Below are 23,785 nucleotides of genomic sequence, written 5' to 3'. Positions count from 1 at the left end.
CGACACATGACGCTTTTATGGACTGGTCTATGAACCTTGTCACTACACTGATCATAAAAACAAACCCACTATAATTTTAGTGTTTTTCCATAAGCCTAAACAATAGCTTCCTTATCTACTATGTAGTAAGGAAAGGGGTGTACATACAAGTAGGATACTTTTACGGTTTTTCAGATTAATTAAACTTTTATAGTTGGTAAACAATGTTCTCATTTATTCTACAGCCAATAATAATTGCTATCTAGACAAGGGTTTCCAGTCCTGGCTTCCTAACAGTGCAGGTTTTCCATTTCACCTTCCTGAGGCACAGGTGTATTCATTACTGACTGACACATTGTAACTGATCCAGAGGTGGTACTAATTGTCACCTGGAAAACCTGCAAGTATTAAGGGCTCATGAGGACTGGGTTTGGGAAACACTGACCTTGGCCATCCTATTTACATGTTTTCTGGTATTTAAAAGAAGCCTGCCCTCATCTTTTCAAAGAGCCTACACACAGCCACAGTTACCTGGCGGTTAGAAGTTCCAAGTACTGTACCAGTATATTGTGAAAAGTAGCTTTCATTGAAAGCTGTATACTGATGAATCCCTCATCTGTTGAGACATTATCTTCTCTCCCAGCTTATCTGTAAATTAACCTCCTAACAAACTTCTACGGATAACTGATGCTGACATGGAACCAGCACTGAGAATACTTGACGTGTCTCCCTCCAATTTAGGCGTTGAAGAATTGTATAATTGGATAAAAATCTGGATCCTACACACCTTTTCTGCATCATAATATTTCTTCTTTAAAAAAAATAATGTAAGGGAAAAAGATTATTGGAGGCAGTTTGAAAGGGCTTATGCAAACGTGTACACAATTGGTATTTGCTGATAATGCAGAGCCACAATTCTAGATGCAACCGGTATGTATACAAGATTCCCGGGTCGGGCGGGTTCATACTGCACCTGCCCGACCCGGGTTTTAGAAAAACAAAAGTGTTAAAAAAGATTTTAATTTATAAAAAATACATAAATGTTTAACTTATTTTCAGCCAGCGGTGTCTCCGGTGCGTTGCCGGCTGTCAGGGGGACCTCTGGGTACTAAAATGACGTAATTTCTAGTCCATTAGAAATTACGTCATTTTAGTACCCAGGGGTCCCCCTGACAGCCGGCAACGCACCGGAGACACCGCTGGCTGAAAATAAGTTAAGTACCGTATATACTCGTGTATAAGCCGAGTTTTTCAGCATACTTTTGTATGCTGAAAAAGGGCACTCGGCTTATACACGGGTGAACTTACCTGGTGTCCGGTCCGTCGGCTGTCAACCTCTGCATATGCGTTGCAACAACAGGAAGTTCGGCATTTGGAACGCAAACTTGCGTTCCAAATGCCGAACTTCCTGTTGTTGGAACGCATATGCGTTCCACTGCCGGGTAAGTGAAACTAACCGTGGCCTTTTCTTAATCCTTAGAAATGTATAGAGCATGTGAACCTGCACCATCTGTACCCAGCTACCAACAGACCAGACAGTTTCCAGTCTATGAAGCTCAGGAGGAAAGTTATTTGAATCAGCTGTTGTTGGATGCCACTCTTGAACCTGTCACTGTCACAGACTCCAGCATTAGCGTCTTCCAGAATCAATATCTGTGCTTCCCGGAAGGACCCACCCAGCCATCACCCATCTTCTACCAGAACATGGTAACGTTTATTTCCTATCGTGTTAGCTATTAATATGCGCGTAAGAAGTTCTATCACCTCTCAACATAGGTCTGATGATCTCACTCAGTATCTTACTCGGGTTGGTTCGATAGTTCTAGATATGTCAGTACAATGAAGATCTACAGTACCTGCTCTGAAAGGGAAACTGTAAGGCAAGTTCCTGAAAGATATATAGGTTGTCAGGTTTGAAAAGGTTTTCAAATGCAAATAGCAATTTCTGTGTTCAGTAAAAAAAAGTACCATACTTAAAATATGTTCATTTCTTAAGTCAGTTTGATTGACATTGAAATAAAACTGTGGGCTGAGTTAGGATAAGACTTTCAAGTTACAAATACAACCCTCCACCCCATTCTCTTTCTTCATTTTTTTCTCTCACTCCCTCATTCCTTACACCATCTCTATTTTCTCACCCACATGCGCTCTCTCTCCCCCTCCCTTTTTACCCCTTTCTTTTTCTGTCCCTCGCACTCTCTCTCTCTCTCTCTCTCTCTCTCTCTCTCTCTCTCTCTCTCTCCCCTTTTTGTTTTGTTTAATTTACAGTGCAATTACATAAAGAAACAAACAATACAGCCACCATGTTCATACATTTATATCCCTACCCCTTATATACCCCTTTATTTAGGTTAGGTTGTACCCAATGATTTTATAATCATTTATGAATGTTCCTTGTCATCTAGCTAAAAATGATTTCATAGATTGAACCTATCATTTTCATTTAGGTTTTTAAATTAGCGCTCTTTTCCACCCTAGGCTTATACTCGAGTCAATAAGTTTTCCCAGTTTTATGTAGTAAAATTAGGTGCCTCTGCTTATATTCGGGTCGACTTATACTCGAGTATATACGGTAAACATTTCTTATTTTTTATAAATTAAAATCTTTTTTTTTTTTTTTTACTTCACAATTTTTTTTTTTTTTACAGTATGAATGGTGAGACCCGGGAATTACACGGGTTGCACCATTCATACTGCAGGCGAGTGGGGTCCAACACGGGAATTACCCCTCGCTAAGTCCCGGGATTTTAGACCCGGGATTTTGTGGTTGGACTATTTATACTGCACTAAGACCCGGGTTTTTCAGCGTGCCTCTGCAAAAACCCGGGTTTTTGGTGCAGTATGAATGGGTTATTTTATAGAGAATCCCAAATATACTCAACACAATGGTTACTTTATGTTCTGTATTTGACTACTGGAGTATAATAAATATGTGACAATGTTGAATGAAAAAGAAACAATCTGCTAATACAATGGCTGATGTACTATCAAGAGGTAAGTGAGAGATCTTTTTAAGTAGGCCACAAGGCAGAAAATGATGTTGAATTACAAAATACCCTTTGGCATCTTATACATCAGTTGTCCTCAAGGCCATCACAGCAGTGGCCAAGTCACAGAAGAAAGAGTAAAGTATATTTCTATGTCACTTTCTGGGTAAGTTGTAGAGTGAGTGATGTAAACATAACCATGCTCCAATCACATAATTCAATATCAGTTAGACATAACAGTGATGTGATCTATAAGAGCCCAAGATAGGGTTCCAAACAAGAACCCATAAAAGAGGCTGCACTGGCAAAGTTTATTAGAGCCCTTTGAAACGAGGAGTGGACATTGATGCATACTATTCTCTAAAATCCTCCATATCAGCCATTGAAAAGGGTTGGTCTGTTTCTAGTATTCTGTAGAGGCAAAAATAGAAATGACCCCAAGTAGTATATAGATCAGCACCTCCTCTTCCCCTGTGTCTCTTCCTGTTTCCAGCTGAAGATAGGGCAGGTATTGGGTATTTGTTTCCTGTATGTAGGGACTTACCTCCTACAATGGTGCCAGCAACGCACGGCTGTTGGTATAAGCCAGGCATGAAGTCTGTCTATCAGGGGCTGGCTACCTTTAGTAGCAAACACTGTTTAATGGACTTTCTGTATTCAAATTTGAAAATTGTGCACATGTCAGCGCAGCTGCTATTTGTGTGCACACCACATTTAGAGCTAGAGGACCAGGAAGAGAGAACCTTGGGACCACTAGTGCCTTAAATGGACTTGACGAACAGCTGCTATGACAATAAGGCAATATTTTGAAACAAAACCAGAGAAAAAACAAGCCCGCGCTTAGTATATCCCATATTGGGCAGCATGGTGGCTAAGTGGTTAGCACTTCTGCCTTACATCACTGGGGTCATGAGTTCAATTCCTGACCATGGCCTTATCTGTAAATAAATGGTGATGATGATGATGATGATATTATATATGGTACCAGCTGCGTGGCAATGTAAATGGCCATATATGTATACAAAACAAAAAGACGGTTGTCAGCGCTTATCTTTTACATTGCATATCTGTGTGTATCTAGCAAATTGAAAACATGAGGTATTCGTTCATATTTTTATCAAAACATTTATATATTCTTTAGAGGCTTCTCAGTCTTTCAAGGATCACAAAACGTCACTAAACTGGTTCCAACATCCAAGATTAAATAATCAAGACATGACTCTCAGAGCCGGAGTGGATATTGCTTACAACAGTTTCCAGGTCTATATGTTGGGTAGCTCATCTGTATACAGAAATAATACAAGGCACGTGTCTAAAAAAGGAAAAACATCTCTAAGGGAATTTTCTAGAAATGAGAGCAGTTTGGAAAGTAATTCAGCACTCTTAGTCCTGCCTACAGTATACAATCTAAAAATAACATGATGCTTTCATAAAAAAGCAAGGAGGCACCAAGCGCAAGACAATGATGTCAGAAGTGACAGCTCTGATGTCATTTGCAGAAAACAAAGACAATTGCATAACCAGATTATCTCAGCAGGTGACAGATCTACCCAGGGGAATGGGAGTTAAGCAAAAAAGTATATTACCTGCTAGGTTAGAAATTGTGATTCCCCAATATAGACCTTATGTCAATAGCCCAGAACACCAAGGTGTCCCAGTTTTATTTCCATCAACAACAGGGCACTCAAAATAGACGCCCTATCAGTACCATGGAATTTCAAACTGGGATATGTGTTCCCTCCTTTTCCTATTTTTGCTTGTATGCTTGGAAAAATCAAGAAAGAGGTAGTAGAGATAGTAGCAATCCTTCTGTCTTGGCTTCTCTGTTCCTGGTTTGCAGTGGCTTGGAGAATATGAGAACAAGCTTGGCCTCTACCATGCAGGTCACATCTTCTACATCAAGATCCGGTTCTTCACTTGAGTACAGACTCGTTTTTTGATGGCATGGAGATTGAGCAGTCACTTTTAAAACACAAGGATGTCTCTGATGATGTTATTAATATATTGATTCAAACAAGAAATAATATATTTCTGTCATTTATTACAGATCTTGGAATAGGTTCATTTTATGGTCTAAAGACAGGATAAAAGATCCTGTATCTGCCAGTATCCCATTTATTTTGGAATTTCTTAAAGATGGTTTTGTTTAGGGTCTTGGCTTCTTAAAGTCTTATTTATCAACTTTTTCAAGCAGTAAAAAGAATTAAACCTCTTGTGGCACCTTGGGATCTCAATATTGTTTGGGATGCCTTCAATTCGAATCCATTTGAACCGCTGTAAGATATTCCTCTCAAATGGCTCACCATTAAAATATTGTTTTTAATAGCAATCACATCTGCTCATTGAGTGGGAGATCTACATGCCTAGTGGTGAAAGAGCATTTTTAAATATCTATGTTGATAAAGTAGCCTTAAGGACTAATACTGCTTATTTACCCAACGTTGTGCTTTCTTCCATATTAATCAAGAGATAATATTGCCGTCTCTCTTTTCGAATCCAACTAATGAGAAGAACAATTTCATACTGTAAATTTGGTTAGAGCGATATCTATCTTTCAAGAACAAAATTTTTTAGGTGAACAGAACACCTCCTTGTTTTTTCTGGAGTTCCTCAGAAAGGATGTGCTCCATGAAAACCTACCTTGGCAAGATGGAGCAAGGATGTTATTGCACATATATGGAGGATGAGTAACCTTGTTTATATTTTCCTTTCTACACTCAACTGAGTAGGGAATTAACCCGCTGTAAAGGCTGCCATGGACTACTTCAAGGAAAGTAAATGAATGATGAATATAATTCTCCCATTTCACTGCAAAGCAAATTTTCTCATATCCATAGATATTCAGGATGCTTACTTTCATATTCCTTTTCTTTTTCCTTCATCACCAGAAATTGTTCTGTGTCCTGGGATAGCATTTCCAGTTCACCTGTCTTGCCTTTGGTCTAGAGATGTTCACTGACCCCCATGTTTTGGATCTGGATTAACTCTGTGTTTTGATTTAGGTTTTGGTTCTGGATTTTTTAGTTAAAATATGCTAAAATCCCATAATTTTGCTCTTTTTTTGTTCCTACATTATTATTAACCTCATGACACTAATTTCCAGTCATTTCCAGTCAATTTTGACCACCTCACAGGTCACAATATTATTTTCATCCACTCTCGGACAAAGACTGCAGCGAGCTGGCTGGATGCTAAGCGAAAGAGCAATGACACAAACACACAGCAGTTCATAGCACATCTAGGAAACATTGCCACACAGCAGTGGCAGAAAAGAAAAGTTGTGAAAAATGTAATTGTTCTTGGGACCTCCAACTCACCCTTATGTAAGATATTGAAAAGGACATGTACAGTTTAACAAAGCAAGTTCTCCAGCAACAAGGAGTCCAACTTTTATGGCTGAAGTGCTTGGTTGTTAGGGCCCCCACAAAACAAGCTAACAATGGGCTTAAGGCACTTAAGCAAGCAGTGCTGTTAATAAACTCTACTGTGGCAAGTCATGCACCAGTTGAAGCAGTTCTTGACAGTGATAAGAAGAAGGCCATTGTCATGCCTGGGCATAAGAACAAAAAATCCACCTCTTATGTGTGGAATTATTTTTACACAAATCCTGACAACAGTTGTCTAGCCATTTGTAGCATTGTAAAGCCACAGTCAGTAGAGTTAGGGACCTTAACCACCTAGCAACCTCATCCATGTTACGCCATTTGAAGAGAGTTCATGGAAATCTTTTGTGAAATTAAGAAACTTATGATAAAAAATAACAACAAGCAGTCCAGCATCAGCTACCTCCCTTCTCTCAGCTAGATCCCAGCACCTGCAATCTACACCCACAACACCTTCATCATCAATATCCTCACAACATCCAAGTTGCTAGGGCGAGATGACTCCTCCCCTATCCAGGACTCCTCAGAAGAATTCTTGAGCATTAGGCTCACTGCTGCTGCTGATGCTGCTGGAGGTGGATCTTCAACCCAGAAGCAGACCATTAAGAAGTCTACTAGTAGTTTACAACAATTGACTGTTAAACCATCCTTTGCAAGAGGAAGCAAGTATGGTGTGACAGGATGGACGGCCTATGCAACCCTGTCTGTTGTTGCTGGGAACTGGCTGGGCTTACTTTGCCACCGTCCACTTTTGTTATTCTGAATACGCCTCTCCTGCCGCAGTAGTAGGAGTCTGCTGCCACCACTGGGGTTCTCTATGGCACCCAGAACCACGTTCCTTCTGAGTGTCGCTGCGAGTATACTCCCGTGCTGGTACACTTGGGCTGCTACCCCGGACAGCTTACTGTGGGTCAGGGTGCTGTGGATGGATCCCTCTGGCCTATCACACTGGCCAAAGCTGCTGGGTAGTGGAAGAGTGGTGGTACTGGAGAGCTGGGTCCAACCTCAGAAACAGCCAGAGAACGGATTAGATTTAGGGTCTGTTCTGTAGTTCACAGTATTACAGCAATATTGAAGATGTTTTCAAGCAGGTCATTGAAGCAAGTGATGTTTATTTGCTCTCACACTGGTTGAATGTACCAGGTGATCAGGTCAGATGGAACATCAGAATGATATATTTCAGTGTACAAGACATTGCTTTTTATACTGATTTGGACACAGGCTATTTTTAGAATCAGGATCCAATGTGTTTACACAAACATAGATTTAACTGCATTGCAAAGCTAACAATATTTATGCTTATCTGTGATATCTTAAAAATTCTGTGATGTCCTGCATCTTGTTTTTAGATACAGGAAATCTATTAGCAAGTCAAAAGGTCTAATTGACATGAATACTTTCTTCAGACAGTCGCAGAATACACATTCTCAAAGAAAGGTACAAACCCCAAAGAAGTCATTTCCCCACAACACGATACACTAAAGACTTTCTAAACAAAGGCTCATTGTATCAAATATATACCTGAACCAGTGGATTCCAAACTGTTCCAGTTCAAGGCACACTTAGGGCCTCCAAATTTTTTTCAAGGCACCCCTAAGCCAAAATAATTACCAAGTAGTCCCCTGCCTTGCTTACCACTGGTCCTGGCTGAGGCACCCATGTGAGATCTCCAAGTCACCCCAGGAACCACTGACCTAAGCAATCATGCATTCCCTCTAGCAAGGTTAAAACAAACGAGTTTCTTACCTAGTCTCAGAAATAAGGATTTCCTATAGCAAAATATACACAATATCAAAAATAAGTGCATTGGAAATTATATAAATAAGCAACCTGCGCTATTTCCTTTAAATAAATTTATACCATAAGTTATTTATAAGTGATCCAGTCACATAGGGCAACTGTCAACCAGGTGCACAGTGGATCACAGGCGCCATGGCAACTATACTAGTAGTAGATCTGCGTCCAATATCCACCATTAATGCAGCAGGAATAACACAGTTAATTGAGGTCCTGTGTCCCCGTTACCAAATTCCATCTCGACACCATTTTACTAGACAAGCAATTCCTCAACTGTACCAGGAGGTTACAAAAAAGAAAATTATTGGGCTACAAAATTCTATTCTACCCACTGTACACTTAACAACAGATATGGGGACAAGCGGAACTGGGAAAACTAAAGATTATATGACTGTGACAGCCCACTGGGTTGGTAAATTGCCTTCAGCAGCAGGAACAGCAGAAGCATCTAACAAATAACGCCAGATCTTTCAGAGGCAGGCTACTCTGTGTATCATCTGCTTCACTAAGAGGCATTCCATGGACAACCTGTTAGAAAAACTAAGAGATGTCATCGCAATATGAATTATCCCACTTGGACTCTCCTGAGGATATGTGATTTTTGATAACGCTACCAATATTGTTAAAGCATTACAGCGGGGGGAATTCCATCACATTCTCTGTTTTGCTCACACGATCAACTTGGTGGTTTTTAAAAAAATTACAGTGACTTGCAGGAGATGCTGTCTGTGTTCCGAAATATTTAGGGTCAGTTTCGGCATTCTGCAGCAACATGTAGGAGAATGCAGCAGCTTCAAGAAGAATAGAATTTAGGGAGAATGTACTTTAGTCCAGCGCAGTGGAGAATATTTTCCGTGTTGTGCAAGGTGCTGAAACCACTCGAATTAGTCACCTGTGAAGAGAGTGCAGACACTGTTAGATTGAGTCAAGTGATTCCCCTAATTAGACTTTTTGAAAAGCAGCTAGAGAAATTGAAGGAGAAAATGGAACAGAGCAATTCCGCTAACTATGTTGGACTTGCAGATTAAATACTTTATTCGCATTGCCAGGATAATTATATTTTGGCAACTGTGCTTGATCCTAGGTTTAAGAGCTATGTCTTCTCTTTCTTTCCAACTGATCAGATCTGAAGAGATGCAATGAGCTCCTGGTCAGCAAGCTGACAGCTCAAGTGGTACATGACACAACAACGTCTCCTCCTTCAGTTTCTCTGGAAATTGCTGCTAGGAAAAAACTTAGCTTTCTCAAGACACCCATTGGTGATGCAGATGAGTCAGCACAACATTTTGACATTTGGTTTGGTCTAAAAGAATTGCCCAAATATTGTGACAGCTCTGTCATAAAATGAACTGCAAATTCCATGAGAAAGGCCATTAGCGGCAATTACATCAAAGTACACAGACTTCTGTGATGGTGGATTCCAGCGGGGATGAATTAGTATTGTTTGAGGATGAGGTATAAACTGATGAGGGTGAATATGATGACAATGTAGATTGCAGGTGCTGAGATCTAGCTGAGAGAAGGGAGTTAGCTGATGCTGGTATGCTTGGTAATATTTTGGGTAGAATGGCATGTTAGCAATTTTATGTTTTTATACAGTAAAATTTCACCTTTATTAGAGAGGTGTTTTTTTCTTTAAAAAGGTACAGGCTTTTTATTTACATTTTTGTTTACCTGACTTAAAACTTCTATGCACTTGAACATAGGCTTTAACACATGAGGTAGAGGGATTAGTATCATCATGACTGAGACAGGAGAGTGATAGAACAATATGACTGAGGACTGGAGAGTGACAATGACACTGCCACCCCTCCTGTTTCTGTGTGAGCTATGGCACAGTAAAATGTGACTGGAGACTATTGATAACACTGCCAACCCTATTATTTGAATTTCTGTTTCAGCACTAAACACTGCCACCTCCCTTATTTCTGGGTGAGCTATGACACAGAACAATGTGACTGCAGATTTTGAAGAACACTGCCAGCCCTATTATTTCTATTTTTAGCAATGACAATTAGCAATGAAGCAATGGAGCTCTCCTGTTTCTGTGTGAGCTATAACTCAGTAGAATGTCACTGGAGACTTTGAGGAACACTGCTACCCCACTTCTTTCTTTTCTAGCTATGACACTTGCCAACTGTACTATAGACTGCCAATAACCATACCACCCCTTCTGTGTCTCTCTGTGAAATGGCTCTGGATCGCTGTGGAGGGTGGTACTTATATAATTCCAAACTTGCGAGATCCGACGACGTAACAATTACCTTTTTGCCTCGTTTTCAATTCTGAGGGCGTGCGAAAGTTCAGAGCCGGCTTGGCTCGGTACTTGGATCTGCTAAGTTCGGGTGGGTTCAGTTCTCGGGGAACTGAGCCTGAGCATCTCTACTTTGGTCTGGCAACATCCCCGAGGACTCTCATCAAAGTACTAATTACATTGGAGGACAACATCCTAGTGACAGGGAAGTCAGAGCGCATTGTCCAAACTAGGATAGCTCAAGTAATAACCTTTCTGCAGGAACACGGCTGGATTATAAATAAGGAAAAAAGTCATCTAGTTCCATCACAGATAAAATGTCTGGGGCTTTAAATAGAGGCGGTGCAAAACAGAGATGCAGTAAGATCCTGTCCTTGACTTGTCAAATACAAGTTCAACAGATTACGGTACAAAGGGGCCTTTGCCTTTTAGGAATGCTTTCCTTCACCATAGCAATTCTCCCCTGAACAGCGAAGAGAGCTTGTGAGCAATAAACCCCCCCCCCCCCAGAAAAAAAAATGTAGGTCTCTAAAGGTAAAAGAGATGGAATTGTAGTACAGACAGTTCACAATATGTCAAGACTCAAAACAATCAACACATAAATGTATTTAAAATTGAGTAGTGATCCTGAGTGACATTTAAGGGTTAGACTATGTATGAAGACCCCTTGTGGGCCCTTGTAAATAAAAGATAATAATAATTGTTAGTATTAAAGAATGTTGTTGGCTACGATCCCAGTGAATTTGTTGAAATTACTCATAAGGTTCAGTAGTATTAATCATACAAATATTGAATGGTTGGCTACATAGGCTGAAATGTATTAGTACCTTCAATACTAAATTGAAGGCGATTCAGCATATTATCAGTTTGCACTGAAAAGTGTTGCAGGCTGATCCTAAGTTTGGAAGGTTATTTAGAGAACATCCTATGTTTTCACACTAAAGTGGTAAGTCAATTGGTAATTGTGCAGTAACAACAAATATGGGACTCCAAAAGATTGGGCAAACAACATTTTCTAAGCACAAGGGAAAAATACATTTTTGTCTATCTAAATTGTCAGACTTTCAATGCAAACATTAAAGGAGAATATGTTTTTCATCACTCACAGGATTCCTATAGAGGGATTATTTTCTTGCAATTCTTCAAATGTCATTTACCTTCTCAAATGTTCATGTGGTTTGGCTCATGCTGGACAAACCAGCAGGGAGATTACGATTAGATTGAATGAACATCGCACCTGTATGAGTACATAATCGCTTGAAGGTGAAAAGTGCAAAAAATATTGCCGCGCAGAGAAGATAAACATTGAAAGGAACTAGACATTTTAAATAAAGGCATAATGTTTCTGAATTACGTAGGTAAATCTTGGAGGAGGTATGTTCATTTTTAGAAAATACAAATATATTTTGATCATTATCTGTTGATCTTTTGTAGATTTTGTTGTTGAGAACATTGTTATAATTGTTTAGAATTCTAATCAGAAATCAGAATTGTTTTTGTTATTGTTTGTAGCTACAACATTTGTTTGACCTGACATTTGTTATAAAACATATATTTTTTTAAAATTTATATTTTTGTTTTGAAATGGCTATTTATGCAAACAGAATAAATAAGTTAAACAAAGTGTTCAACAATATAACAATCAATAATAGCAAGACAACAATAAGAAAGAGCTGGCAGTATGTAATTTTACCAGTTTTAAAACTTAAATAAAGCGAGAAGTGTCGTGCATTGGACGATATTCTTGGACCAGTATCCGGATGGTTCTAGTCCTAGTACCTCATTCTGCCATTGCCTTGCCTGTACCTTAATCCCAGTACCTCACGCATGCTACTGTAGTCCGGTGTTGCTCCGTTCCCACACACAAACCACACTCAAGATTCATGTGGTGCATGCAGCCAATATCATCATGCTTTGCGGTGGGCTTTGTTGAAAACCGTCTCACATTAGACTTTGCGCCCTGCGAAAAAGTAGCGCAAACTTGAGGTGTTTTTGGATTACATCCTTCGTGTTCCCTGATTGGGATGGTGCGGGAAGAGGGGAAGAAAGGGAATAAGACAGAGCGCAAACTAAGAATAAATAAGGAAGTAAATTATACATCATGTCCTCTAATTTACAGAAGTAGAGTCCGACGCTCAGTTGTAGGGACAAATTTATCTGCATTTCCTTGCAGGTGAAAGGTATTTTTTTTCCTCGCAGAGGCGATACACCAAATTTTATCCTTAACATGCTGGAGGAGAGGTAGATGTGTCTTTCCAGTACTTAGTTATAAAAGATTTGGCTGCATTCAAAATATGAGAGACAATTTTACTGGACTGTGGTCCTAAATCAGTGACAGAGAGGCACAAGAGACAGACCAGGGGGAGAGTGAAATTTGGTGTCCGATATCTGTTCAAGCATTGTTTGAATTTCTCTATAGAATATTGAAATCTTTGGACACGGCTACCAGATGTGAATAAATTCACCTCTATGCCCACAGCCCTGCCAGCATAAGGGAGAAGTAACTGTACATATCTTATGGAATCTCATAGGTACCAGGTACCATCTTCTATATATTTATTATGAGTTTTCTTTAATTTGAGTGAAAATAGAGGCCATGGAAACCCTGACCCTAATTCTGTTCAACATGTCTTCATCAATCGGAAGTTCCAGGTCCCTTTCCCATGAAAGGTCCCAACAGAAGTTCTGCAATAACAGATTGGAGTAAATGATAAAGGATAGAGATCATACGCTTCTTGTTAGCATTGCAATAACATGGGGCCTGATTCATTAAGGATCTTAACTTAAGAAACTTCTTATTTCAGTCTCCTGGACAAAACAATATTACAATGCAAGGGGTGCAAATTATTATTCTGTTTTGCACATAAGTTAAATACTGACTGTTTTTTCATGTGCCAGTCGGTTACCAAAATAAATAAATTCATATCTTTTTTTTTTTTTAAACAAGAAAAAATAACAATTGATGAAGTGAACACTGATTAAAAAGCCATACAGGATACTGTGGTATTGCTGCCAACCTTTTACTGAACAACAGCTTTTGTTCTGGAGTTTTTGATTTGAAAAAATCGACTTCCTTTCTCCCTCACAGTTCTGCTAAGCATTGTGACTATCTCATTATTTCTAGCCCCATATTACATTTCTGATTCCCAATTCTCACACGCACCGACTACTCATTAGCTAAGTATTCCTGTAAGCTATATTAAATTGCTTGCAACTATGCATGTGAGGAGACCATAAAGACCTTGCCTTTGAGGAGGCATAGTAACTTCCTAAGCCATGAGGAACTATACTAAATGTGCACTTTCAGGATCAATTCATTTTAATGTGTTACAAACTCTACAAATGTGTTGTAACTCATATCAACCAATCATGATAACTTTTATTATCCGATTGTCTGCCATGAACCTTTTAAACTAAATAAATATGCAAAATGCATGCATCTTAAACAAACATGATTTTCTTCTTAAATGCCTTGTCGCTAATAATGTTATCCCACTGTAATATAGTTCATACTTGCCAACTTTTAAATGTTGGCAGCCGGGTGAGAGATGGACGTGTGGGGGCAGAGCTCGGTGAATTGCATCATTCTGCCCCCCCCGCGACACCATGATGCATCATTTTATTGCGGGAGCTTGCCAAACCTGCACAGTTCCCCGAATCGCGTCATGGAGGCTCCAAATCCTGCCCATTTCACTAGGTAGTGGGCGGATGTGGAAGGATGCCCTACTCTCCTGGGATTCGGGAGTCTCCCTGACATTCCGGGAGAGTTGGCAATTATGTTCTACTTTGGAGACAGGCAAATTTCCCATCTGCTTTATTTTAGTTTTTTAGTTTAAAGTGATAATTGGGAAAAATTATTTGGTACCTGGCTACACATTGTAAGTGAAGATTGATAAATAGAACCCTCAACTCAAATCAAGTGTGGAGTATGATTAATCTGCTTGTGCTTAAGACTAAGCCTAAAGTGGTTTAGTGCTTTTTTTCACATAAGAAACACAAAACACACACACACACACACACACACACACACACACACACACACACACACACACACACACAAAGCGCACACATAAACAACATCATATATAATTTTTAGTTTGTACATCCATAAGATGCTGTTGTGAATCAGTCGGAACCATGGTTACAATACTAATATTCAGTAGACACTTGGGAAAGCCAACTAAATTATCCTTATTGGAAGTTAGCATGAGCAATGAATGTCAAGGTTCTAGGGCAACTGATTACATATTCCACCAATCACTTTCATTAATAAGGCATTCAATTATTTAATGCACACATTGATGAGTGATATTTTGGGAATCTGTGTTCCAACAGGCCTCCTTCTTTGTTATTAAAATTCACTTTTAGGGGAATCTATAGCAGAGTTATCTTTCTAAATGCGTCTTCAGAGTCTCCACACCTTAACAATTCCACACACTGCATCCAGCTATTATTTTTGTTAATTGGAGTTATCTCCCTAGTCAACTTTTCCAATGAGTTTCCAAACCATGTATAAGCTGTAAATGTTATCAGCTTCAAGTGTAGATTTGAGATTTTGAGAACAGGCGATTATAGATAAGTGTACCTAATGACATTGACATTGTAATAACACTTTTTATAGATAAGATAGGCCAAGCTCTCTATGAGTATATAAAGCAGTAAAGGCTTCACATAAGACAGGTATCCACAGACCAGTGGAAGGTGTTCATCAATATGAAGTGCCTAATTCTTGCTCTCGTTTGTCTCCAGCTCTCAGAGGGGATTATTAAGTGAGTATATAAATTATTAATTTTATAGCAAGCTTGTCTATCTCTAAACAAGCAATACATAAACAGGTTTTTTTTAATCAGAGTTGACATTTGGAGAAAGTTGGCATTATGGCCAAGGGTGAAGACTATATGATCTTGCATTGTTCTAAGAAGGAGTTGGAGGGTGCACCATAACCTTAGGTGATAGAGAAGTCCAGAAAAATAATCAAAAAGGACATTGGAACATTTATCATTTCAATAGGAGACATGAGACTCAGTTGTATCTCGTGACAAAATGGAATAGAAGTATGAAGGCCTATATAGAGTCGACAGACAGTAACGGTTGGGTTCTGGGTTGGATGTATTTATTGAATGGTTGTAGGAAGGTTTGGAGTTGTGGTGGAAGCTATTTAGTCAGTTGGTGTGGTATTAGAAAGCTTATACTTTGGTTGTCAAATTACATGTGGTTAACTCTCATTTAGCATGGCAAGGAAGAGAAACAAATTGTGTGACTGGATTCACACCTTACACTTTAGAGTTCTGTGGGTAAATGTATAAAGATGAGAGTTTTCTGGCGAGTTTAAAAAGTGGAGATGTTGCCTATAGCAACCAATCATATTCTAGCTATCATTTTGTAGAATGTACTGAATAAATCATAGCTAGAATCTGATTGGTTTTTCAAACCCGCCGGAAAAATCTCAGCTTGATACATTTACCCCTTGGTGTTGGCCGATACTTTCAATGAGATATTCTTTGCCCCAAGCAGTCGCTTTTTACTGAAAAAGCACACAAATATCAATATATGAACTGGACCCTACAGCAAGCTTTGTACTAAGGTTGGCCAAGGGCTCAGATATGATTAAAGGGAATCAATAGATAGGTGAAAGCTAGGGATAACTGTTAAGACTGTAGAACAGTGGTGAGTAAACTAGTACCAGGAAACAGGCGAGAGTATTGACTACTTTCTAAATATTGTTACTAAAATTATAGCAAGGCCAAAGTGCAAATATGCATTATCACTTGGCAACAAATCAGACATTGTTTGACCCTGAAATGCAGCAGCCCATGCCTGTATTGTTTTCAAGTTGTTCAGCGTGGCCCATGCACAATCAGATCACTGCAGTTTTGGCAAATTGCTTTCTGAATCGTAACGGGAGTTGTTCCTGGCCTTTCAGAAAGGGACTGAAGAAGATATAGCATGGAATGCAAATATATTTCCACAAACAAAGTATATTTACACCTATGATGACCTATAATTATTATTTGTACTGCAAAATACTACTTGATGATCACTCTAACATAAATATTTGATTACGGTAATTATAGACCAAATAACCCAATCATAAAGTATAAATAATTTATTTATGTTTTAACAACAGAATAAAAGTTATGTTATGTTTACGGTGCTATGTATGTATTTTTAATTGTCAAGGATATTATGGTGATGTGCATCATTTATTTTTGTTTTGTTTATACTGTGGAAGTCGGTGACTCATAGGTATACTTTGAAGTCATCACCATTTATACAGCCTTTTTTTAACTTAACAAACGCAGACCTCATTACCAATTTACTGTATATTTCCAATTTCACCAGCTACTGTAACGGAGTGTACACCTACTGTTCATTATAAAAGAATGACAATCTCAAAATGCATAAGTATTTTGTTAAAACATATAGCCTAATTGCAGGCTACATAGAACATATATTTTAAACAAAGTACTTTATATGAAACTTTAGCATGAGTTCTAATATTTAGCCATTATAATCTATTTGTTTTAATATCAAGTTAATCTCATAAAACAACATCTGATTACATTCTCTGCGGTTTTAAAAGCAAAAATCTACAATAAAACCATATAGGTTTCAAAACCTACAAGTACTAACAAACAATATTGAATAGCAATATGTCCATGGTTTGTTAAGGGGAAATGGTTGATGGCACATACAGGGAGACATTAAGACTGCATAAAAAATGTCAAGAACATGATATATAGATATTATTCAACTACAGGTTTCAACTTGTACCTCACAGAGATAGGAGATTGTGCCCCTGGCTTCACAGTTTAGTAACTGATATTAATATGAGTGTCTTGCAGTGTCAAAGTAAAAACAAGCAAGAGGTTATGTGAGTGCATTCTGACAAACGAGCTTAGTTTGGACAAGTCTGTGTAACAAAGCTGAAGAGCCTGTCATCTTTTAAGATTTGAGACTGCTTATGTACAACCTTTATTACATATACATGTTATGTCAGGAAAAACATAAAGTTAATAAAATAGTTTGGGCAACGGTGCTAATGTACAGCGTCCACTGAGATTCCATGTAGAATAATATAGCAGAACGCCATCACTTATCCTCATATATTCATATAATAGGTTTTTGCAAAGGTAGCTAAGGCATCTTGACTGCTTAGAGATGTCTTTTACAGAAGTTATTACTGTCCAAGAGTTTTCAATTTAGGTTTGAATATATTAGATTTTGTTCTGGTTGTGACCATCTACTATCACTTTTGGCTATTGATCCCACAATGGATTCACGCATTTAACTTACAGAGAAGCATTATTTAGGCCTGATTAGCAGCAGCAGATTCACAAAGCAAAGACTACTGATTAAATTGGACATGAGAAGATATCACAGTACGAAATGCCCTGTAGCCAGGGCCAGATTAAGGGAAATTAATCCGGCTCTGCATGAAGCATAGCTCATTGGTGTAAAACCCACTACAAACTGCATAGGGGTAAACGTACTCTGGGCTTGGTGGGCCACAGGATCATAATGGCCTCATGAAACACCACCACTTTAATGATGCGGGTATCAGAAGAGCAATGCAGCGGTTCTCCCTGTTTGTTCTCACTACATTATAAACTCTGCTTTTAAATTTTCAGAAAAAGAGTGTGAAAATAAATTGTGACTATTTCCCCTTTAATAACGGTGATTTTTTGCTTGCAGAGTCCCCCTGAAGAGGTTTAAGTCCATGAGGGAGGTGATGAAGGAGCATGGTATCAAGGCCCCAGTAGTTGATCCGGCTACAAAGTATTACAGCAAATATGCCACTGCTTTTGAACCTTTGGCAAACTACAATGATGTGAGTAGCAAAGAACAATGGTCAAAATTTACTTCATCAATGAAAAACATTTACTCCTCTACCTGAAATAACAGAAATGGCCATGGAGGGACTATAGGTCCTGTCTAGCCAAGTGCAAAATGCCCAATGTGCTCTTTTTAAATGGGGTTCTTACCTCAAGCTTCTTCTCCTCTACCCTCCTCCCTTTACTGAAAACATACTTACCATGCATGTTGTAGTCAGTCATATGTACATATATACATTTGTACAACCTCAGCATACTATATTTTTCATTACTATAGTTTAACGAGCACTTGACCGAGGTTTTCAAAGGCAACTGGCCCTATAGTGATATGATCTTTAAATTTATAATTTCTCATTCCTTCATACAGGCAATTGTTAATCAATACATGTAGCTAAAACAGACAAGTAAATTCAATTTGATAAGGCTCTTTGGAGTAACCAAATCCTAATGCAGAGGTTTTTAAGAACTTGAGAGTTTATCTTTATATATTCCTGAATGTAGAAGGTATTTAGCATGGAAAGCTAATACAGTATCATTTAAAAGTCAAGGAATTATAAGATATGATATCTTGTAATGGGTGTCCAGTCTTACTTTAACGTAGTATACTTAATAAATTAATTTGTATAAAACAGATACATTGTTAAAATATATACTTATCATCATCATCATTATCATCATTTATTTATATAGCGCCAAGCAAATTCCGTAGCACTTTACAATTGGGAACAAACATTTATAAGATAATACTGGGTAATACATACAGACAGAGAGGGAAGAGGGCCCTGCTCGCAAGCTTACAATCTATGGGACATTGGGAGTTTGAAACACAAGGGCATGTGCTACATCATATTGCACACTGGACCAGCTAGAATGCAAAGGTAAAAAGTATTGCGTGGGCTGTGTGATCAGTCACACAGCAATATTGGTCAGTGGTTTGTTGTCTTGTGTTAGCTGTGTAGAGGGTGATAACAGGGTAACCTAGGGAGATTAAGATGCTGGTTGAGGAATTTTATAAGCTTGTCTGAAGAGGTGGGTTTTCAGAGAACGCTTGAAGGTTTAAAGACATGATTTTTTTTCCTTTCTGAGTAGATGTCTTACTATGGAGAGATCAGCATTGGAACACCACCTCAGAACTTCCTGGTTCTGTTTGACACTGGATCTTCCAACTTGTGGGTAGCCTCAACCTATTGTCAAAGCCAGGCATGCAGTGAGTATGCATTAAATAACTTAATTTCTGTGGTCTCTGTAGTGCAAAGTGCAGGAAATTCTTGCTAACGTCTTGTACACATTTTCTTCCTAGCCCCTCCCCCTCAATCATTTAAGCCTGTTTTCTTTATTCTTACTCTTGTCATGTGTAAGGATTACCTGTGATGCATCTATCACTGTTTAGAAAAAGCTATCAACACATACAGGGGGAAATTCAATTGGCCACATTACTGTAAAAAGTATTAAAGTAACGTGGCCTGCGCACTATTCAAGATATTACGGTAATAGTGCACATAATTACTGTTAGTACGATAATTTCAAAGGCGCTTTTTGCTCGCAGCTCCCTGAGCCAAGAGCAGAAATCTGTGCTAAAATACTGTATTGACGGTAGTAGACTTAGAACGGCGTTGTGTCTGGGGGAATTGAAATGCCCAGTATGCTAACTATTCAGCAGATTCAATAAGCCGTGATGTTCTTTATTAACGCTTATATGGTAAAAAGTAGCACTCACTTTTGTTCGCACCTCTATGGGGCACGAGCAAAAGTGAGCGATACATTCACTGAAAAAAATTGCCATGTAGTGTCTCTCGGCCATTCCAGGACACAACCTTGCGATTTTTTTTTAGAACTGGATCTGCCTCTATTAGTGTCACTGTTTCTATTGCTGTCAAATCAAAACGGTTCTGTTTTTCTAATTAATAAAATTGCAATATTCAGTTGGATACAATTTTGCACATATTTAAAAAATTCAACAGTTGGATAAAACCAACATTTTAGGTTTTACAATTTATAAGCTAAATTAGAAAAAATATACAATATTATTTGTATTTCACTAAAGAAATTGTATTAAGAAAACAAGTCTGTTTTACTGAGTATAGCTGATATATTAATTTCTACAGATACAAAGCCACGCTTCATTGTCTCCAAGATAAACACAAATCACCTGAGAAACAAGCCCATAAAACACTTGTCTGATGATAAAGCATTTTATGACTTGAAGGAATCACTGGGCTGTTTATTTTAATATTCTTTTAATGACCTTCATATTTACTTACTCATATATTTATTTTCCTAGCCAACCACCCTCTGTTTAACCCCAGCCAGTCTTCCACCTACTCTTCAAACCAGCAGCAATTCTCTCTGCAGTACGGGACTGGCAGTCTGACTGGAATCCTGGGATATGACACTGTGACTGTACGTGTAAATTTACATTCTAGAAATGAAGTTAGTTACCTTTAGGGCTGTGTAATGCGGGTAATTTTATAATGCGTCCTTCAGGAGCTGTGGAATGATTCATAGTCACAAACACATATAAGAGTTGCAGAGCAGCCCAAGCTCTCAAATATGGAAGTGACTAGGAAACACTGTTTCCCATTCAGTGTTATGTGTATGGGAGACTTACACATGTTCTGAAGGACACATATTTTAATGAATAAAATGTAGTAATAAACAACCACATTGAGAAACATATATTACTTTGTGAAAACAATAATTTGGTAATAACCACCCCCTCTAATTTAGGAAAATGCTTTCAGTTCCAGTTTGGGTTTTGAATGCATTATTGAATAGTGTATTCTGTGGAGGAGGTAGACATTACAGATAATTCCTCTAGGTGTATTTCATGTATTTAAAATTTACATGGTATTTTATGCTTGGAGGGGAGAGGGGATTTTGCTACCCTTACCCGGTTGTGGAGCAGATTTAAAAAATTAGTTTGATTGCTTCAAATTACTAAGGTTTTAAGCATGAACAATTCTGATTTCAAGTTAATAAAAAAATGAAACCGCTAAATGAAATGTTAGTATCATCCAGCTCATAGATTTTGCTTTCTCCATTTTTACAGATCCAAAATGTAGCTATTTCACAGCAAGAGTTTGGCTTAAGTGTGAATGAGCCTGGAACAAACTTTGTGTATGCTCAGTTTGATGGCATCTTGGGTCTAGCTTACCCATCCATTGCTGTAGGAGGAGCTACCACTGTGATGCAGGGAATGATTCAACAGAACCTCCTCAATCAACCTATCTTTGGATTCTACCTGAGCGGGTAAGATTGCTATTCAGTTTGAAAATGTTGGCTTTTCCTTAATCTATTTTGCTTAATTTAAAGTGAATGTTTCTGTTTTGGTATAATTTTTTATATGTGATTTTCAGAAATGAGAACAGTCAGGATGGTGGAGAAGTTGCATTTGGAGGAGTTGACCAAAACTACTATTCAGGACAAATCTACTGGACTCCTGTCACATCTGAAACATATTGGCAAATTGGAATTCAAGGGTAGTTCCCCAAATCTTTGTATTTATTTAAACATGTTTAAAGGACAGATGTATCTGGATGTGGTGCTGTCCTCTATTTCAGAGCATTATGTCAACAATTCTTCACCTACTCATAAACATATTTCTTTCAGGTTTTCCATAAATGGACAAGCTTCTGGATGGTGCAGTCAAGGATGCCAAGGTATTGTGGACACTGGAACTTCTCTGCTGACTGCCCCACAACAAATCTTCTCCTCACTCATGCAAGACATTGGTGCCCAACAAGATCAGAATGGACAGGTACGTGAGAAGAACTCTGGAATCAAACAACAGCGGCAATCACAGATTTTTGAGGAGAGTCACATTATGACTTCCAGTAAAATGTTCATGTTCATGTTCATGTACATGTATATATAGATTACAAATGTGACATGCATTTAGTAACACTGTAAGTGAACCGCTGAGTTAATTTCCGTTGCCATCTCTCTCTCTCTCTCTCTCTCTCTCTCTCTCTCTCTCTCTCTCTCTCTCTATATATATATATATATATATATATATATATATATATATATATATATATATATATATATATATATATATCTATCTGAGCATGTAAGCAATGATAACCTAAATTGTAATGTTCTAGTGGCTCATTTGCCATGGTAAGCACTATTTACTGTTAAACAGGCCACACATGCCCAATTGGCTACACTTTGGTGCACATAGGTTACTTTGATCATCAATGGGGCCTGTTAATGTGCTCATCTCTGGACACACAGTATGATGACGCTCATCCTTTTAGCAAATTTACCAACATGCCCTATAATGATACTATTCATTTTGATCTAAACATTGGGCAACGTCATTTGCAGGCCTCACAAGTTGCAATATCAGTGTGGCCAGCATTACAACCACATGTACTGAGGGCTGAAATATTATACACAAAAGCATGAGCTTGCTGTCTGGGCATACAAACAAAACCACATAATTTGCTCACATACTGACCAGTCCAAAATATGATTAAGCAAAATAAACTTTTGAGACTAAAGCATATGTAAAGGGTGACAAATCCTAATACAAATTTTCTTATATAAAAGAGATACTAATAACATTTACCCAGGAACAAGTCCCTATACTGTTACAAAACTTGAGATATATTACATTATATTTGAATTTGCTCTGCGTCTGAATGCTAGCTGTTACTCTACTTTACCAGCCATATGGGATAAGGTGGCTTGGAGAGGCTACTCTAGTGTTCTTTAATGAGATTACTGTGAGGAAGTGTATCCTTCACACAAATTAAAACTTTATCTTAAATTTCTTAGTTCTGTTACGCTATTGATACTTTTGCATATATATTTGTGAAAGTTAGTAGCTCTATATATGTCAACTTATATTTTAGGTTTAGTAGCCCTTTAAATGTAGTGGAACCTACTCAAGTGATGAAAGTGTTCTCTTAGCCTGTTCCATTAGGAGTTTGTGATTTATTGATGATAATCACAATCTAGCGAAACACAGTCTTTCACAAGATTTAAAATAGCAGCTGGATTAATAAATATAGCTCTTTTACATTTTGTGTGAGATTTAGTATTATTAATTGTTTTCATTTTTTATTACAGTATGCTGTTAGCTGTGGTAACATCCAGAGTCTACCCACTATTAGCTTTACCATCAGTGGAGTTTCTTTCCCACTTCCACCATCTGCCTACGTTCTTCAGGTAGGTTATCTTCTAGTATTGGCTTATGTTCCTTCAGAAGAACACCTCACAAACTTGAAAGTTGAAATCTACCATAAGTGAATTAAAAATACCCATTGACACATTTATGTTATGATTTTCTTATGTAGCAAAACGGATACTGCACCATTGGCATCATGCCAACTTACCTGCCCTCTCAGAATGGACAGCCTCTATGGATCCTGGGTGATGTCTTCCTTCGGCAGTACTATTCTGTCTATGATCTGGGAAACAACCAAGTTGGTTTTGCTACTGCTGCATAGACCTACCTGCTGATCTAGCTGCCTGATTCGCTCTACGCCAATGTGATATTTCAGTAGAAATCCTTGGGTGTCATGATCTCAAAATGTTCACATG

At 38.3% G+C, this 23,785-nt stretch overlaps 1 protein-coding gene across 1 annotated transcript; it reads left to right on the top strand.

Moving 5' to 3' along the window:
- The first annotated feature begins 1,461 nt into the window (after positions 1 to 1,461).
- LOC142139914 (gastricsin-like) lies at positions 1,462 to 23,771 on the top strand. Its single transcript, XM_075197779.1, has 9 exons — positions 1,462 to 1,686; positions 18,085 to 18,231; positions 19,325 to 19,442; positions 20,517 to 20,635; positions 21,285 to 21,484; positions 21,592 to 21,714; positions 21,845 to 21,992; positions 23,312 to 23,410; positions 23,539 to 23,771. Exons 1-9 carry the CDS (start codon positions 1,462 to 1,464, stop codon positions 23,689 to 23,691), a joined length of 1,332 nt encoding a protein of 443 aa, XP_075053880.1. The 3' UTR covers positions 23,692 to 23,771.
- The last annotated feature ends 14 nt before the right edge of the window (positions 23,772 to 23,785 follow it).

This window comes from Mixophyes fleayi, chromosome 2, assembly GCF_038048845.1.
Source record: "Mixophyes fleayi isolate aMixFle1 chromosome 2, aMixFle1.hap1, whole genome shotgun sequence".
Lineage (NCBI taxonomy): Eukaryota > Metazoa > Chordata > Amphibia > Anura > Limnodynastidae > Mixophyes > Mixophyes fleayi.
The sequence above is the reverse complement of the archived record's forward strand: the minus strand, read 5'-3'. Positions and strand labels throughout refer to the sequence as shown.

What these genes read in the sequence shown, in the direction of transcription:
- LOC142139914 (XM_075197779.1), top strand. Translation starts at nt 1,462, where the DNA reads ATGTATAGAGCATGTGAACCTGCACCATCTGTACCCAGCTACCAACAG. An exon ending in TTGTCAAAGCCAGGCATGCA is followed by an intron (nt 19,443 to 20,516) that starts GTGAGTATGCAT and finishes TTATTTTCCTAG; the next exon opens with CCAACCACCCTCTGTTTAAC. An exon ending in TGGCAAATTGGAATTCAAGG is followed by an intron (nt 21,715 to 21,844) that starts GTAGTTCCCCAA and finishes TATTTCTTTCAG; the next exon opens with GTTTTCCATAAATGGACAAG.